Raw genomic sequence first — 19,373 nt, forward strand, 5'->3', positions numbered from 1 at the left:
CCTCTCCCACCTCCAGAGAACAGGAACCAGACACGCTGCTGAGCTTCACAGTGGACACAGCCCAGGCCCCCCCTGGTGTACACAGCCTCTATTTATAGGAGTCACGGGCTCCAGGCCTGGCATACTGGAATTTAGAGAAGGTGGAGCCCCGCCGGGAGGCTGGCAAAGGATGGCCATGGGTTCCCTTGCCTGTGGAGAGGCCAAGGCTAGAAAGAGGGAGATTCCACAGGCAGCCCAAAAACAAACCTGGGCGTGGGGCTTGGGCATCCCCTGGCTCCAACACAGGTGCCCAAGAACTTGCAAGGGTAAGCTGTGGATCCTGGGGAGCCATGGATCTGATGGGAAGATGAGGATTGGTCCTTGGGAGTCCTCGGGCTGAGGGGGAAGCAGGGTCCCTGGAAGGAAGAACCCCAGGCTCCCTGACAAAGATAGGGCACACAGTGGCCCAGAGTGGGGACAGTCCTTTTTGTGTCCCCTCAATGTAGGAGGGGGAAGGAGAAGAGTTGAAGACCGTGCCCAGGGCACGAGCCGTACCCTCCTCTACTCCATCCCCAGTGCAGCTCCCCACCTCCTCATCTGACTCCCTACAGTTTCCATCTTTAGAGGTCTGCTTCTCCCCTCCTGGAAGACAAAGCCCTCATCAACTGGGTGACACTACTGATCTTGGTTCCTCAGGACACTCTGCTGTGTGACAGTGGGCCAACGCTTTCCCTCTCTGGGCCTCTGTTCCTTGTACAACTTTTGCATCCGATCCTGGCATGTAGACGGAAAGACACAGACAGCATACCTGAAGCAGCCCAGGCCCACAAACAACCATCCTCCAGCGACTGGAAGACGGAAGTCAATGGATCCTGACACCCCAACTGTCCACCAGGACAGCCAGCACAGCAGACAAGACCACGCTGGCCATCCTTCAGTCTAGAGTGCCTCCTCCAAGATGAGCCCAAGATGGAGTGGTCCACCCCAGGGGCAGAGGGCCCTCTGCCTGGAGAAGTCCACTGGGGTCCCCTTGCAGGGTGCCGGGAGGGCTCAGATGGATTTCAGACTCGATCTCGGTGACAATCAGACGCTTACCCCTGCAGCACTGGAAACACCACGCATATTCAGATAACTGGCCTCACCAACACCCTGTGAGTCACTGTCCCCATTTTATAGATGAAATGAGTGTGTCCAAACTTCTATTGGATGACCTGGGAAACCTGTAACACAAACGGTTCTCTGGGCCCCACGTCGGACCCAAAGCAGCCACTTGGCACTGGGGCCTGGAATCTGCATATTTCCCTGTGTGGCCAGATACACATGACCAAATTAGCCATTTTAACCATTTTAAAGTGCACAGTTCAGTGGCATGAAGAGCATTTACACTGTTGTGCAACCATGGCCACCACGCACCTCCAGAACACTGCCATCTTCCCAAACTGAAACTCTGCACCCATCAGACTAACTCCCAGCTTCCCCTCCCCCAGCCCGAATCTGCAGTTTTGCAGGCTCCCAGGGCAATTCAGGTGCCAGCAGCTGGGTCCACCCCTGGGGAGCGCCTGGACTTGCCAGTCTTCAGGCCTCTCCTTATCTTCTCTCTGAGGCTCTCTGCAGACCGGAGACCCCCACCCCCACCTCCAATCAGCCAGATGGAGCCCAGCATGGCCCCAGCCTCTCCGAGAAAAGTTCATCCAAACAAGAAACTTGAAGCTCCAAATGGTGTGACTCACCCTCATGGCTGGGAAGTGCAATTTCACAAATAACAACCCTCTTATTTTCCCCCCTTTTCCTTTTTCTTTCTTTCCTTTTTTTTTTTTTTTTTTTTTTTTTTTTTTCTGGAGAAGGTTTAAGCAAGTCCACAGGAATCAGAAGTGTCTTGGCAGTGAACTGTCTTGAGGAAGGGGAAGTTTGGTGGATGTCCAAAAGTGCACTAATTATACCAGGAAAAAGTCCTGTCCCCATCTTGTGACCATGCTCCCCTGCCCACAGTGGCCTCTCGGGCATCCTGGGCAGCCAGAGGCCTTGAGCAGGCTGCCCGGGCCTCGCAGCTCCACACCCCACCCGCCCCCCATCATGAGGATCACAACTTCTCCCGTGCCCACAGGCAGCTTTATAGGCAGAGAAGAGACCTCCCCTCCTCCCAGCCTCCCCCACCCCCAGGGTCCTTCAGCCTGTCCCCGGTGACTGGTGCAGCTCTCTGTCCCTAGCCCAATTCAAGACAAACATCCACTATAAGCTAAAAGAATAGAGTGCTCAGTTGACCTAACATCATTCTCATGTTACGGATGGAGAAACTGAGACCCAGAGAGGCAGAAGGAGGCAGACCTAGCCAGACAGAGTCAGGAGAGCCGCCCGCCCAGCCTGTGCAGGGCGGGTGGGGCAGCGGGTGGTTTCCTCTCCAAAACCCTGTTTGAGCTGAGGCCATGGAGGTGAAAGGCGAGCCCTGGCTGTTTCCACAGCCTGCAGGGACTGGACAGAGCAGAGGTCAGGGCCTGGCCTCTTGGATTTCCCATCTGCAAAACATAAAATGGAGTAGCAGGAAAGGAGGGCACATTTGACTGTCCCTGTGGTCCTGAGATCTTTGGGTACAGACAGCATGTACTGAGAGATGGCCCAGGGCCCAACACGCAGGCACTCATCCTTCCAGCAGGTGGAGGGCAAAGTGGGCACGGAAGCCTCTGTCAGTCTCCCCCAACTCTGCAATGGCCAAATGACCCTGTCGGTGTCCCCAGGGAACAACTCTGCTTTTCTCCCTGTGGCTCTGCACATGCTGCCCCTTCCCACAAAGCCCTTCCACTGAACACCCGCCACCACCCCATACCTAGCTCCAGATCTGGTTCTCATCCAGTGTCGTGCCCTTGACCCAGCCCTCCCCCTGACTCAGGCCTCAGCCTCCAGGAACAGTGTGCAAAATGTCCATTTGGGGATCCTGAGGCCCTACTGCCCGTGTGCTGCTGTCCTCCTCCAAGGACCTCCCTGGGCCCTCACCCCTGCCCTGACTCTGCCTGCAATTGACTCCACATCTCTACTCTCTGCATGTGTCATGGGTCCTCATCTGTCCTACAAAGCTGGATGTCCCTGAAGGCAAGATTCTGTGGCCTTCATTGCCCCAGAGTGCAGATGGGTTTTGCTGCTCCTTACACCTGTTACTATCCTGGGTGCAGTGGCCTGGGTGCAGTGTCCCAGGTGGGGAAGAGCCTGAGTCCCACTGGCCAGGTGAGGTGACACCTTAAAGGATTAAGCTGGGTCTCAGAGCTTTCATGAGCTGGTTAGGCTGCTCTGGGTACTGGTAGAGATCAGCCTCACATGTTAGGTAGAAACTTCCAGGCTATCGCCAGTGTTGGGGAAGAGGTCACATCTCCTTCTTCTCTGGGTCAGTGATCCCACCAGCCAGCAGAAAGCCTGGGCACCTTACATCACATTTGGGGGACTGAGCATCAAACTCCTGCCCACCGTTGGGACTTCTCCAAGGTTCTCACTTGACTGATGGGGAAGATTAGATGAGATAACACTACAGTTTGTTCTAGTCGTTATGACTACTTAACCAGATTCTTTCTCTTTTTTATTTCCCTTTGCCTGGCAAGAACACATTTAGATGAGTAGAGCTGGTTTCATTTTACAGAGCTGGAAACTGAGGCTCAGAAAGGCTGAGTAACGTGCCCAAGGTAACACAGCCAGTATGTGTTGGCCTGTTACATTTCAGCCTCCATACAGCCTCAAGGTTTGGCTTCCCCTACAGGAAGGGGAGCCAGAGGAAAATGCCAGGTGTGACATCATCTGCTAAGCCCCTTGGCCCTGGCAAGATGAGGCACCAGCTTTTCTGGGCTGCATGAGAGTTCTGGACCCCAGGGATGGTGCCTGCACTATGGAATAGCAGTGCAGGGGCAGAGGTTTCCAGAGCTGACTCCAGTGTTCACCAGAGTAAGCCTGCCAAGCTGAGGTCTCCCCCAGGGACAAGAGGAGGGCAGTGGAGAGCAGGAGCAGGCCAGAGTTCACACAGGTGGGAGAAGATTCTGAGAGCAGCCCAGAGGAGAAAGATCTGCACAGAGATGGGGCCAGAGACAGGCAAGGACAGCAGGGACAGCAGGCAGACCTGGGGAGCAGCAGCTGCCAACAAAGACATGGACGTGTGTGAGCCATCGAGGAGGCAGTGCCCAGGACCTGGCTGTGGCAGGGCAGTACCCAGGAGCCCAGCAGAAGCAAAAGCTGAGTCCTGCTCCCCAGGACGACAAGGAGGAGAGACTCTGAGTCCAGGCACCAGCTTGCAGGGGGTCCCTCTGGACAGCAGACAACTTTCTTATTCCCCAAAACCACACCTCACCAAAGCACACCCATGGATGCGTGCACACGGGCACACGTACCTGCACCCCACTCCTCTGTTTCAGACAAGAAATCGTTCATTTCACAAATGACTCACCCCTTCTCCCAAGGGAATCTGTACTTCTTCTATCCCTAGGGCCTGTCTGGAGTCAAGCAAGTGCACATGACGCACACACAGGTGGCCAGGCCCGCCTCAGGGAGAGGAGACCGCCCGTGGACCCAGAGGAAAATGCAGCCACAACCTGTATGGGGGTTTCCCTCCTGCATTCAGTCGCAGCCCTGCTCTGGTTTCCAAGGTCTAAAGCTGACCTGGGGGTCAGGAAGGGGCAGGGCTGGCCACAACAGGGAGGGCAGTCCTTCAGCAGGACCCTGAGGGTGCCGCCGCCTCCCGGAGACCCATTCACCGAGCACAGGTAAGCACGGCGCTCTGTACACCGCCAGTGCCCGTGGAAAAGATTCTAATCTAATCAACACGCAGGTGTCCTGATGACGGGAGTGGGCAGAGAGAAACAGGGAAAGGGCCAGGATCAGGGGGCAGACGGCGGCAGCAGGACAAAGCAGAGAGGACTCAGGGGGCCCTCTCTCCCCTACCTTGGTTCCTATGGCCCCTGGGGACCAGGTGCCTCTCTTTTCTATTCATATTTGTCAAATGAAAGCAGAAAGCACGGATCTAAGAATCCATTACTGGAAAGGATCCTAATATTTAGTCCCAGGTATCACCCAGGTCTGCAGCCTCTATAGCAGGGGGCCTGGACCTGGGTGCATGGTCACACGAGGGTGTCCGTGACCCACTCCATCTGAAATCACATGTGAATCTGTGTGGTCACGTGTGCACATGTGCTGGTGCTCTGTGCCCTGTGCTGACAACAGGAATTTCAGCTGTCTTTAGATTCTCAAAGAAGTCCATACCAAACAAGGTAAGGGCCATGACGGCATCTGAGCCTGAGGGGACACCTCTGGGGCCGGACTTCACTATCTCCCAAGTCGGCTCATTCCAATTAACCAATCAATAAACACTTCTTCCTTGAAATAAAACAGGAGCCTAAGAGACTAAGGAGAGCGTTCAGACTAAACTGAACATGGAAGTGAGGAGAGGCTTCAAGGCAGCCCTTCACTCACCCAGCCATCTGTTCAGTAAACATTAGCTGATCACCTAGAATGTCCCATGTACTGACTGAGCATCAGATACTACAACTGCTAAGTGGAAAAAAGACAAGATTCCAGATCTCAGAGTGCCGACAATCTAGCTACTGAGACAGATACACCTGTCGCATACAGTACAGCAAGACCAGCTGTTAAGACACGCTGTGCCGGAAACGGCTACAACTCACCTGTCCCGAGGCCAGAGCAACTGGAGGGATGGCTGCTCCCCAGGGCATCCAGGTAGAGCCTTTCAGAGGAGGGACATCCACTTGGATCTGTCCACTGGACAAGGGTTGGGGATGACCAGAATGGTCACAGGAGAACTGAGTGTACTCCATATACACACACAGGACACAGCAAGTGTCCTGGTCCCAGGCTGAAATCCTGGCTCTGCTGCTGACATTCTGGATGCAGCATATTTGTGAGTTTTGTGCCTTCGTTTCTCTACCCGGATGATGGGGTTGCCACACACAGGCTGCGGTGCAGGAACAAAGGCACTAGAGGTGGTCCTCTCCTCTGCTTTTCCTAAACCAGGACAGCCAGAGCAAGAACATGGGAAGAAACCCAGCACCCATGACTGTCCACCACTCCTCAGACCTCAAGGATTCAGGACAAAAGGTCAAAGACACCTCTGCTTGACAAGAGGACCCTGGTTACTGCCTGCTCTGCAGGAGCAGGACCAGAGAATGATCCGGGTGAGAGCCAACCTGGGGACCAGCAGCAGGCTGGACCATGGACACAGCTCCTGGCTGGAACCCAGAAGAGGTCTGGGTCTGGCTCTGCCACTGGCTTGCTGGGTGACTTGCCAGGCCTCTATTTTGCCTTCTATAAAATGGGAATTATGAGGGAAGAGATGCCCAGAAGGAAGCACCACCCGAGTACAGACTACTGACAGCACCCGGCTAACTGCTAATTACTAATGCCGCCCTGCTTTGCTCCCTCCCACTGACTCAGAAGACCCATGAGGTGTGGCCCCCTTCTTAATCCACAACTGAATCTGGTGGAAGGAGGGTCAGGCTTCTTGGCCAACAGACTCCCAAGCGCTGGCCTCCTTGCCTGAGTCACCAATCAGCTTCCCAGCTCCTTGCTGGGCTACCATGTCCATTCCTCCCCAGCTCCTGGACTCCCTCTCCACCCATCCCACAGAGACCACAAAGGCTGCTGGGAACCAACCTTAGTCCCTGGAGACCACTCTCAGTCCCTGCCAGGCAAACTTATACCTTTGGCAGAAACATGACTTCATTTCACACATCTGCACCGCTGGCCCTCTGGCTCATCTCCATCCATTGCAGGCACAGGTGTCACATCTAAACTCTAAGAAAACTGTCCAAGTTAGGACTTTTAAAGCAGTTCGCTATAGCTGCTCCTCTAAGGGCTATAATAGCCGTGTCTGTAGAATGGCTAAAGATCCTGGGAAGTGCCACTGATCAAGCCTCACCACAGCCTTGCTGCCACTCCCAAATTTCCATCAGATGGAACACAGAGGCAAATAGGAAGGGACCAGTGGTGCTGCAGAAGACACTAGAATCTGGGAGGGCTTCAGAGTTCATACTCCAGGAAGAGCTTCCTAAAGTTTGGATCTATGCAATGAAGAAAGGAGACGTCTGGCTCCTTGGAGCTTCCCAGGGTCTGGAGATGTTAAAACCCGCAGGAGTTTTCAGGACTGTGCCAGCAGGCATTGTGTGAATCCAAGAAAGGACAGCATGCTGTGTTTTCCAAATAAATTTCACCCCAAAGCCCTTCCCCCAATCACCCACAACGTACAGATCACTTGACAGTAGGGCTATGCCTCCCAGCTACTTCTGTCCCTGGAAGGAAAGGGAAAGAAAAAGGTTGCCCTGATCATCAGACCTGAATGGAGAGGGACAGCCATATTGTTCCCAGTGGTGGTGGTGGTGGTGGTAGGGGTACAAGAACTAGCCAGGACAGGATCTGGTATGCCTTCAAGGGACCCAACATGTAATGCTCAACTCCACTTTTTGCAGAAGTGGAATCCCACAGTCCCTACACTGCTGTGAATTTAAATTCCAAACAGAACTTGGCAGGGAGGATCCCCCCCCACCCCATGCAGCCCAACCCCCACTCCCAAGAACTGCCTTGCTGGGCACCTGGAGAGAGAGGAGGGGCTTAGCCAAGGACCCAGGAGTCACTCTCCAAAGACATACTTGTTGCCACAAATCAGGTTTCTGAAACAGGATTCACATGGCCTGGTCTGTGACCCAGAGGTCTTTTGAGAAGCTGTAGGAGATGCCTGTTCTGCCTTAGGTCACCTGCTGGTACTTGCCCCTACACTTACATGTGAACTCTGCCATCTCCTTCTCGGTTCCCAGGGCCAAAGTGCCACTCAGAACCCTTGGCTTATCTTCAGCTACCAGGGCTGAGGTTCCAGGGGCACAATGGGCTTCTGTGCCCCCATGTCCTCACCTCCCCCCACCCTGGGGTGCCAGCTGCATTCATGGTGTTTTGCTATTGTGGTGGGAGCAGCCTGGGGGCGGTGCAGGAGGGGGTGGGCTCTTGGCACAGGGGCTGGCGCAGACAGGCTGTGGTCAGCGGTCAGCATGCAAGTCACATCCACAGGCACTGCCACCGGGCCTGCAGGCCTCTCACAGAATGGCAATGCTTCTGGGCCCTTAGGTCCCTTCATAGAGTTGCCTCTAACCCACACAGGAATTGACGCTTCTCTGACTAGCCCCTTGGTGGCACTGAGGTGGGGGGTATTTCTTCTTGACTTCTCAGCCAGTTGCTATTCTGAAGCCATATTAGGTCACTAGCTAAGCCCTATAGGCAGGAAAGGCCTGTCCCCAAGAGCACAGCTGGGGCTCTGAGAGGGTTTAAGAGGCACAGTGGGTATGTGGGGCGGGGGTGAGGATAAGGGAGACTGAAGCCAAGAGAGCCTTACGGAAGTCTTCAGGCACAGTCCTCTAGCCCCTCCAAGGAAGCCACTGGCCTGTAAGTGTGAGAGAAGCCCTCCTTGCCTCCCCAGCCCAGACCATCTGCAGGCACATCCTCGCTCATTTGTACAGCTCTCCAGTCTCAGACAAACCACCCTGGGAGACAGGAGAGACTAAATTTAACAGACAGGCAATCTGAGACCCAGGGAGGGTCAGGAAGCTCCCTAAAGCCAGTCATGAAGAATCTTCCACCATTGGCCCTTTATCTGCTCCTTCCACATTGCTGTGCCTCTTCATGGGGAAACTGAGGCACACAGAAACGAAACAGCAGATAGCTCGCACTGAATCACAGCTGGGATCCTGGAGTCCAGAAATTTCCAAGAAGAGGCACAACATCCTACTACTACAGGAGACCCCCAATGGCCCCAAACTCCCAGGACCCTCTTAGCAGAGACCCATATGTGGAACACAAGGCCACCACAGGGTGGGAATAGAGGGAGGCTCCTAGGGGCTGATAAGGGACCCTGCTTGACCTGCAGGTGGTGATCATCTCCTCCCTGGATAAGACACTCTTGGGCACACCCCCATTCAATCACCCACCATCACGGCATCACCATCATGGCCCCCCTACCCAATCACCTGCCACCATGGCCCCCCTCGAACCCCTCACCTTCACACATACTGTGTCATCTGCCTACTTATCTGTGGCCTCCACTAGCCTGTGCCCAGGAAGCACCATGGGCCCACACAGAGCTTAACAAATGTTTGGTAAGAGAATAAACAACAGAAACATCCAGGCACTGAGGAACCACTCACAGTTCTCTCAAGTCACTGGCCACCTGAAGCCAGTTCCCTGAGAGGCGGCAAAGTTTCTTATAAGAAAGAAAGATTCCTATCCAAGAGCCATTCCTCACATAGAGAGCACTTTACAGTTTCCAAAGAACTTTGACATACAAATGCTTTCACCTGGTACCAAAGGGTACTTTTCCAGACTCATCTCTCTCCACCATGCGCAATCTCCCCTACCAGTTCTAGTCACACAGGGCCACAGAGCAATTCAGGAGGTGCTGGCCTTAAGCTAGCATTTTATATGTCCATGAATCCCCTGGTAAATAATGGTCAGTCTAAAACATCTATGAGACCAGAAAGGTCTGCCTCTTTCACTGACCTTAGCACTCCCAGGCATACACAGGCCTTCTTCCCCAACCCTCTCAGGACTCTGACTTTCCAGGTCTAGAAGGAAAGTGAAAGTGACCCTCATGTATGACCCCAAACACCTCTGCATCTTTGCAGACAGCCACCACAAGGCAGGTAATTGAAAGCCAGTGATGGGTGTCTGCAATTCTCAAATAAGGCTGGAGTAATTGGGGAGTGCAAGAGGAGGAGAAGTCCAGTGGGAGAGAGGAATGGAATCTGGGAAGGCTCTGGAGAAGACCCCTTAAAAGGTACGAAGAGGTCATGGCTATCTGTGTGTTTATCTAGCTGGGGAAGAGGCACTGCCCGGTAGACTTTGTAACTGAATCCACCAAACAGGCAGACTTTGCGACATAGGTGGCCCAGGTTTCTGGAGAAGGAGCTGGGCAGCTGGAACTGCTCCCCCTATCTAGTCCTCCCCCACTCCCCCTAAGGATTTCCCTTTCATTTCCTTCCAGGCTGGGAGGGCAGGGGACAGCGCAGTCTGCGGGGTCAAGCCCTCAAAAACCACTTCCTATGTAGCTGGAGGAGGGCCAGCAGCTGAAGGATGGATCTGGGGGTCCCCGTGTGGGAACAGTAGGAAAAGCCCTCTGGGCGAGTCACTGTTTTTCAGGGCCGGGAACCTCCGGAGGTCGGAGGAGAAAGGATTTTAGGCCTTCCCAAGAGGAGTTCGGAACAATCTGCACTCGGTCTCAATCAGCGGTCGCCAGGAGGGGGATAGGATTGGGCGAGGGAAAGTCGCTTGGAAGGGGCTCCCCGCCCTGGCCGCACCCCGGCTGTCTGGAAAGAATCCGGAGACACCCCCCCCCCTCGCGCCTCAGCCTGCTTGGAGCAGGGCTCCCCGGCTGGGAGAGGGGGCGGGAGGGCCCTGCCCGGGCCTGAGCTGCTCCCAGCCGTGCTCTGACGGGAGGTGACGCGCTCCCGGCGCCCCAGGGACTTCGGGCGGCAAGTTTGGCAGAGTTGAACGAAGTCAAGCCAAACTCGGTCGGGCAATGAGGAGCCCGCCCGGGCCAGGCTAGGAAGAGTCGGGCAGATAGGAAACGGTCTGGCGCAGTGGGGCAGAGGGCGGGAGCGCGCGGGGGCACCCACCTCTCCGCGCTGCAGCTGGAAGAAGCTGTTGAGATAGCTGGAGTGCAGGGGCGAGCCCAGCTGCTCCGGGCGGCCCTTGCCGAAGGCCAACTCCGGGGGTGCGGCGCCTGCGGGCGGTTCTGGCCTGAAGGCATCGAAGGCACTAGCCTGGTGCGTGTCCTGCAGCGACAGGTAGACCCAGTTGAGCAGCTGGGCCGGCTGGTACACCGAGGCGGCACTCGTGTCGATGGCCGACAGCAGGCTCATTTTGCCGCGGCTGTGCCCGGCCCCTCCCCGGCCGCCCGCTCGCGCCCCCCTCCCAGCGGAGGGGCGGGCACCGGGGAGCCTGTGCCCACTGCCAGCCACCCAAGCCCCGACGGCGATCGCCTCGCGTCCTATGCCCTGCACCCCGAGCGCTGCCCGCAGCCGCCGCCGCCACCGCCTCCCCCCGACTGCAGCCCCGGCGCGCGCGGGCGGAGGAAGGAGGCAGCGAAAGTTGGGCAGGAAACTTTTGGTCCCGCCCCCTCCCGCCGTCCGCCCCGCCCCGCCCCGCCTGCGATCCGCCCCGCCCCGCCCGCTATCCGCCTGCGATCCGCTATCTGCCTCAGTGCTGACCCCTCTGGCGGCCGCTCCCAGGGTGGGGTCCACAGAGGCTCCGCCCCGTCCTCGTTCTCCATTGGCTGTCTCATTGAATATGGGATAGCAGGGTGGGGCGAGAGGGGAAATGAGGCTCGACTACACACATGTAGCACTGTGTAGGCCCCGCCCCTGGACGGCCCCCTCGCACTCCCTGCCGCCCCAGCCCGGCCACCACTGGCGCTCGGTACCGCCCCGCCTAATCCCTACTGTCCGCTTTCTTCCCTTTCTTTCTGCATCCTCTCCAAATATTTCATTTTCACTTGCTTTTCCTTGTTTCTTTCTCTCCTATGTCCCTCTTCTCGCTGTTGATCCGTTTTTCTGTTATTCTGTCTGTCGGTCGGTCTCCTTCCCTGGCGTCTCTTCTATTTATGTCCAATCTGATGCTTTCTTCTCTGTTCCTCACCCCTCCCCACCTCTCTCTCTCTCTCTCTCTCTCTCTCTCTCTCTCTCTCTCTCTCACACACACACACACACACACACACACACACACACACACACACACACTTCTACTTCCCTTCTCTTCCTATCACCGTAGGACCCTCCCCTCCCACTTAATTCCTTCCATCTGCAGAATCGTTTTGCGGGCCGGCTGCGCCAAGGGGGGCCCGGGTTCCTGCCCCAGGAAAGACTCCCCGCCCCTTCCCTCCTCCTTCTCTCCCTTCTCCTATTTCTACTCTGGTCCCGCCTGGCTTCTCGCCCCTCTCCACCTCGGCGCTACTCTCAGCCAGCTCCAGGCCCTTGGCGAGTCGCCAGGACTCCAGAGTGGGGCCTGGGGCTCTCCCAAACCAAGATTTGCCTGGGGGAGTCCCGCCCTGGTTTGACACCCCACGAATCCCCCAGGCCTTAGCCTTCTCGGGTGCCGCGTAGATAGCGCTGCTTCAGCTCCGGGGACCTAGCTGCAAGCCTCAGCCTCACCGAGCCCACGCAGCGGAACTGACCTCCTGGCGAGGACCAGAATCACCTCTCCCACCTCCAATCGGACTCTGGAACCTTTCCTCCTAGACTTCAAGTGCCAGCTCGGCCATCTTCCAGCTGAGTGACCTCTAAGTGACGCCTGACTGCAAGAGAGCCTGTTTTCTCCTCTGTAAAATGGGAATGGTTATTATGCTAACTGGGGATATTTGTGAGTTTACCAGCTCGAAATTGGTAAGCCAAAAATATGCTGTACAGGACAGTTCTCTACCAGATCACCCACTCCTGGAGGATTTCTCCCATTGTAGGCAGGGCAGCTGAGCACATCTATGAATGCTTGGACCAGAATGACCTTCATTGGTGACCAAGTGCTACCCTGTCCCAACAACCAAGAAATCCCTTTGATCTCAGATCTCCATCTTTTGAAAGAGTTTGTCTATCAAACAATTTGCAAATTTTAAGGAAAATGATAACACAAATACCAATCATCTCAATATTTTTATTCATCAAAGACATCTAGACAGTACATCCTGTATTTTAAAACAGTGTTAAGCATGTTTGTTTCAAGAGGAGTTATAAGATTGTTGGAAATAAATGCGATAACCATTTTAATCTCAGAAATATTGGAGTTTCCTCTCTTGAACTCTGCTACTGTCTTTGGGCTCCCAAAGGTAGGGGGAAGGATTTGGAGCCACCACGCAGACCTTCCATAGATTATAGAAAAGAAAACTGCTTTTCAGAGAGGTGATATTGTCCAATTGCACAAGTAAGCAGCTGGGAAGCCCAGAGGAGACCCTGAGTTACCCAGCCCCATCCTGGGCCCACTCTGCCCTGACTCTGCTTACCTTCCGGATGAAGATAGCCTTATTATGTCAAATGCTAAAAATTTCCCCTAGTATGGATTGCAAATCCAAATTCCTTCCAGGGTCAGGGAGGTAACTACCAGGTATAGGACAATAAATAGGTAGTGATGGGATTCATGAACATCCAAAGTGCTGGGCAGACAAAATACTTCCATCATGTTGTCACCTTGTGACTGTGAGATGCCTTTTCTGGCCTTCTCTGTCCTCCAGAATGATTTGATGTCATGAGGGTACTTGTCATACCTGGTGACCCTACTAATGGCCCCTGTCTCTTTCTCTCCTCCCTCCTCCCATATTTCCTACACAGAGACTGGTGTACCAGTAGTGCATGGTGGGGAATCATTAGCTGGGCTGATGACTGGATGGATGGATGGAGAGGGGTAGGGCCAGTTAGCACCCTTTGAAGCCCAATTGGCTTCTTTGGTTTTATAGTTTTCTACTCTCCTCTTGCCCACAAAAAACCTACTCAACATGTGAGCTCATTACCCAGTAGGTGATGAATTAATGTGTACAACTTATAGGCAGTTTGCCTGGATAACAACTGGTTGACCTGAGATCAGCCTCTCAGAAGGCTGCTGGGGACATATGCTTTTCCCGAGACAATATGTCCTATGGGATGGGGATAGTGGGTATGATTGACCAGGCCAGAGGATTGGGCCAGCCTAGACTCTGTGCCTTCCTACCCTATCATGTACAAACGGAGAAGCCTTGCATAGATAAAACTGTCAGAGGTTCTAGTCCAATTCCCCACTTCACAGGGAAGGAGGCACCAAGTCCCAGACCAAAAAAAAAGGACTTTGCCAGGGTCACCCACTAAACCTGATGACTAAGCCACCTGCTCCTAAACACATCCTAGCTCTTCCTTCATTGGTCCCAATCTGGCAGTCTCCTAGTGTGCCAGCCTTGGCCCCAGATGTTGACCTCACAACTGAAGGTGGGAAAGAGCCTCTCAAGTAAGCCTCTAGTCCCTGCCTGCTTTGTCGACAACCCCAACCACACATGTTCTCCAGAACGGGACAATGGAGAGAAGATGCCTGGAGAAAAGGCACCTGGTGAAGTGTCCTTGAACAGGTGTCTGCCCAGTTAACCAATAAAAATGTGTGACCCATCCCTATCTACTTCTCCAGTGACTAACAGGATCAAATGAGGATCTGAGCAGGCTCCGGGTGCTCAGGGAACAATGGTACCGATCATTTCAATCATCATAATATGCAGTTTATCTAGGGAGATGGGAAAGAGGGAGCAGGGATATGTCTGCCTCCAAAGTTGCCCAGGCAACAGGTCTGACAGGCATGTGGTGGAGTTTCCAACCAAGAACTTTGAGCTCTGAGGGGCAGGAGAAGCTTGAGGGAGAAGAGGAAGCAGGGGATCTGTGTGAGGGCATCAGCCTTCAATTTGGGCCTGGGAGGCATAGATGAGCAGGGAAGAAGTGGCTGCACAAGGCTGTGCAAATTGATGCTGCTTCTTTCTCTGAAAAACACCTCATGGTGATGTATCCTGCAAAGGAATCCCTAACCTACTTGAACTCTTTGCTCCCTGCATCAGGAGTAAACAGCAAAGCATACACAACAGGGCTGTGATTCCCTGTCCTCGGTGCCTGGGCGGGCATTAGGTGCCTTTGGACTGTGTGTTGACACAGAAGGTGTCAGCTTACAGCAGAGGGTGAAATGGCAAATACTCTCCTTGCCAGCGCCTGTCCCCTCCCCGACTCAGGACCAGGACCGGTATGCTGAATGCAGATCTCCTGCCCAGACCTGACTTGGCTTCCTCCTCCACACTGCCTTCCTGGTCACTGCGGACAAGGACCCATGAGGTGAAATTCATTTGCCACCTCAGCCTTTTGCCCACCCTTCTAGGGCCCTTACTAATCTACAGGACGATTCAGAATTAGAAAAGAAGTGAGACCACCCCCAGTTACACCACAAGGTAGTTTTCGTCTTGCAGATGCAGCCCCTTGTTGCCAGGGCATGCAGTTTGGTGAACCCACTAGTCTCAGATGTCTTGCAGAGCACAGATGGCAAAACGATAAGGCCCCAGTTCCCAGGTTCTTGACCAGCTTTTAAGGTAGTGGCAGAAGGGGATCTCAGTCTGCCACTGCATGCAGGTTCTGATTATGGGAAACATCTGTGTCTTTGGAGACTGTCCCCTTCCTAGCTGTGTGACATTGGCCTCTCTGCAGAATGATGCTGGGAGGGAGGGATCCTCTGAAGGTCTTGGTCTCTGGAAGGCCCTCAGAGATTGCCTGCATGGATCCATGGCTGCTGGACAGTGTGAGGTGGGCACGAGGGGCAACAGCCTGGATGTCAGGGGGTTAGGGCTTGTGTGTGGCCTGGGCACCTGCAGATCCCTAGGCTTCTAGCTACTTGAATTCCCAGGAACAGGCCTAGTAGGTTCCCAACCATCCTCAGAAAAGCAATGGAATTGGGACAGACTGTTCCAAACACTGGAGCCATGTGTGCAGTCACTTCCTCCCCTCCTTCCAATTCCATATCCACTTTTCTAAAAAACAGGAAGGAAAGAAGGAAGGGAGGAAGGGAGAGAAAGAGATGGGCCAGTCATGTACAGTTTCTCAATGGCCTCCCAGCAAACCTTACCTTGGGGGGACTGCAGGTTTCCAGGGTCCCTGGCCACTTCAGAAGATGCCTGGTCACTCCGGACAGTGGTCAAATGGTAGTTTGTCCCTCTGTGGAGGACAGTGCTGGGGGGATCATTCTGGAATTTGTTCCAGCTTCTGGGATACCTGCTTAGGAGATTGGGATTAAAAAACTCACCTTAAGTCTGAGTGGCAGATCTCCCTACATTGTTTTGAGAAAAGCCTTGTCCATGCCAAATAACAGAAGGGAAGCCAGGTTATGGAGACTGCTTCCTAGGTCACTAGTGGCCTTCCTTTCCATTTAGAGTCTATATTAGTCAGGGTTCTCTAGAGGAACAGATCAACAGGAAGTATGATTTATAAAAAGGGGATTTATTAGGTTGATTTACCCAACCAGAAGCTGAATAGTCCACAATGACCATCTGCAGGCTGGAGAGCTGGAAGAACCAGTAGCTGTGCAGTCCATGAGGCAGAAGCCCCAGAACAAGAGGGATCAACAGTACTACCCTAGTCTGAGACTGAAGGCTTCTGGAAATACCCTGGAGAATGACTGGCGGAGTCCACTTTGGAAGAGTGAAGAAGAGAGTCCAAGATCCTCAGATGATCGAAGCAGCAATCAAGAACCCATTCAAGAGTCGAGCTTTCATTTGCATCTGCTTCCTTGTTCTTCCAACTTTTATTCCATCTAAGCCACCATCCTATTGGATGGTGCTGCCCATCTTAGGGAGAGTCTCCACTTCAGTTGACATCCCACATGCCAATCATTCCTAGACACACTCTCATCGACACACCCAGAAGCCTCTTAATCATTGGTATCTCTTAATCCAATCAAGTTGACAATTCAAATTGACCATTGCAGTCTTTCCATGCCCCTTGGATAAATGCCCACTGGGCATAGCATTCAAGACTTTTTCTGTATTTGACTTCTGACCATCTTTCTACCCAAATTGCAGGTACACCCTAGTCCCCAGCCCCAGGCCACAAGGATGCCCACTCTCCAGCAAAGTGAGATGCTGGCCTTTCTCCACAGGTGTGAGGTCTTCCTTCCTTCTCTCCTCTGCACATGCTGTTCCCCTGTCAGGAAGAGGAACCTTGCTTAGTCCTGCACATTTCCTTTTGCCCTTCAAGACCCTAATGAAAGAGTGACCTCGATCTTTCATGATCATCCCTGCTTTTCTCCTCACAAACCTATTAGATACTCCCCTTTTATACTTAACTCTGGGGTGTGCATGATATCATGACATTCAGAAAACAGTTTCCTCCCTCCCTGGCTCAGCTTGCCACCCAGCACAACCACTGAGCTGTGAGTTCCTTAAGGAGGTGTAAGCTCCTCAGCCTACCCCAGGGCAGGACCAGAGCAGGTCCTCTGTTCACTTAAGGGACAGATGAATAAACTCAGAAAGGCTTTATGAATTGTAGACTGAGAGGAGACTGTCGGATCTGTTCTGGAACAACCCAGAGACAGGACTATGGAAATGCAAGGGGCTCTAGCAGGGACAGTCGCTGTGCACTGAGTTTCTATGTCTCTGGCTATGTTTGAATTTGTCCCCAAAGTCCATGTGTTGGAAATGTGATCCCCAATGCAGTGTTGAGCAGTGGGACCTTTAAGAGGTGGTTAGGAACTTGGGGTGTAGCTCAGTGGTAGAGTACTTGCCCAGTATGTACAAGGTCCTTGTTTCTAGTTCATTAAAAAAAACAGTAATTAAGTCACAAAGGCTCTGCCCCATAAATAGATTAATGTCATTTTTGAGGGAGAGGGCTTGTGATAAAAGTCAACGCCTCCCCCCAACACACACTCTCTCACTCTCTCTTGCCCTCTGACCCTCCATAGAGCAAGATGCAGAACGAGGTCCTGGCCAGATGCCAGCATTTTGCTATTGGTCTTCCCCACCTCCATAACTGTAAGGAAATCTAATTCTGCTCTTGATAGTGTCCAGTCTCTGGTTTTCTGTTACAGCAGCACAATACAGATTAAAACAACCCTCTTGCGTAGCCCCACTTGGTGAGCCTCTTGGCACGGGCCATGCCACCTTCCTCCACGCTGCTCAGCTGCCTGCAACTCCCACCTGTTCCTAATGGCTTCACTCCAGGGCACTGTCTATTCCTCTGTCCTGAGACTAAGCACCAGGCTCACCTCGTGGCTTGCTCAGTGTCTATTATTCTGGGGTGGATGATGCATTTATAATGCCTCCCTTCTCTTCCAGAAGTGGACAATAAATTAAATGATGACTTATCACCACCCTGCCCGCTTAGTTCCTTAATCGCTTCATCTCCAGGAACTGTCACTTCCGCTGCACTCCAGTCCTTGAACTTCCCTTGACCATGCTCTGGGCTTTGTCACTCAGAACTGCTCCACCTCTTGACATTGAAAACGCAAAAATCTCCCTTTGACCTCCTCTCGGTCTGGGTCTGGCTCGGTCACACAGCTTCCCTTACTCCCATTTTCTTCTTTGCTTGTCCACCTTACATGTCTTGGTACACCTGGTCAATCACTTTTGTCAGCTTCCCTCTCTCCCGTTGGCCTGGTGTCCCACTTGCCTGGAGATTTCCAGTGTAGGTTCATCCATTGCCTGTCTTCTCTGGACTGGCCTTGGTTCTCTAGGGATGCTGGAGACCTTTGCACAATCACACAAACTGGGACCACCAGATTCTTGGTTTCTAGCTTTATCTGGCCCTCAACAGACTTCAGACAGCCTTCCCCTGCTTCTTAACGTTTCTCAAAGCCTATTTAAAACCTCTCCTCCACTTTTTTTTCTCACAACTTTCTATCCTAACATTTTTTTAAATCCTTCTAGGAAGGTCATGCTAGAGACTAAATAGAAGCCACTGGATGGAGGGTCCCTCCCCATTCTGCCACCACCTTTGTTACTTACCTGTAGTGGAATCTATTTTTGTAGGTAGGGGAGCTCCTCTGGAGCTTGGGAATCCGTACCTTCTTTTTGCAATCACCCCATATCTTCAACCTTCCTTTCTCTCCTGTCTCTTCACCAACAATTGTGCAACCTTGAGTCTCCACTGAAGGGTTATGGAAAAGAATATTCCTATAAGACAGCTCCCAAAGAAAATGGAGGGACAGTGTGGCTCAGGAAGTGGGAGGGGAAATTGGCCAAACATTAAGCCTCTCCCAGTGCATTCCTGATAACAATGAACCCTAAAGGAAAGGGGAGAATATGGAATGCCAGTCCCTAAACCTTGACCTTCCCCAGGTCAACTTAGTCCTGAATGACAATGAGCAAGATTTGAATAGTCATCCCCGGGGTCTGGTTTTAACTAGCCCTGGTGATCAAAACTGCTCAGTCCAAACTGCACAGGGTTTCCAATGATTACATCCTCCTCCTCGTACCCTATAAAATCAGACTCCCCTCTGTAACTGAGGGCCACTTTCCCATCCGGATTGCTATTCTATCACTTCACAGTCAACTAGGAGGGGCTTCTGACCTTGTCTTTCCCTGTTTCGGACACCCACTCATCCCCAGACCTTATGACCTTGCTTCTGTTCCTACTGCTTCACTGAAAAGGCTTCTGTGAAAGACAGAATTGCCCTCCCTGGTGTTAAGTGGTCCAGTGCTCGGCTCTGACCCACACCTCAGCTCTCCTGAGCGGTGTTTGATCGTGGTGCTCGCCTCGCCCTATAATCGCCTGCTTTCCTTCCCTCTGGATGCTTCCTTGGCAGGCTCTCCCTTGTCAGCCTTAGCCATAAGTTTCCCAGGATACTGAGCCTTCCCTGAGGAACCACTTGCACTGTCTCAAGGACTCTTGGTGATTTTCTGT

At 53.2% G+C, this 19,373-nt stretch overlaps 1 protein-coding gene across 1 annotated transcript in view; it reads right to left on the reverse strand.

Moving 5' to 3' along the window:
- The window catches only part of Zcchc24 (zinc finger CCHC-type containing 24), a 52,757-nt gene extending 41,704 nt beyond the window's left edge, over window positions 1-11,053 (reverse strand). The window contains exon 1 of the mRNA XM_047553396.1: window positions 10,617-11,053. Within this exon, the coding sequence (XP_047409352.1) occupies window positions 10,617-10,862 (246 nt within the window). The 5' untranslated portion in view covers window positions 10,863-11,053. The remainder of the gene's footprint in view (window positions 1-10,616) is intronic.
- Between the last annotated feature and the right edge of the window lie 8,320 nt (window positions 11,054-19,373).

The sequence above is a fragment of the Sciurus carolinensis genome, chromosome 5 (genome assembly GCF_902686445.1).
Source record: "Sciurus carolinensis chromosome 5, mSciCar1.2, whole genome shotgun sequence".
Lineage (NCBI taxonomy): Eukaryota > Metazoa > Chordata > Mammalia > Rodentia > Sciuridae > Sciurus > Sciurus carolinensis.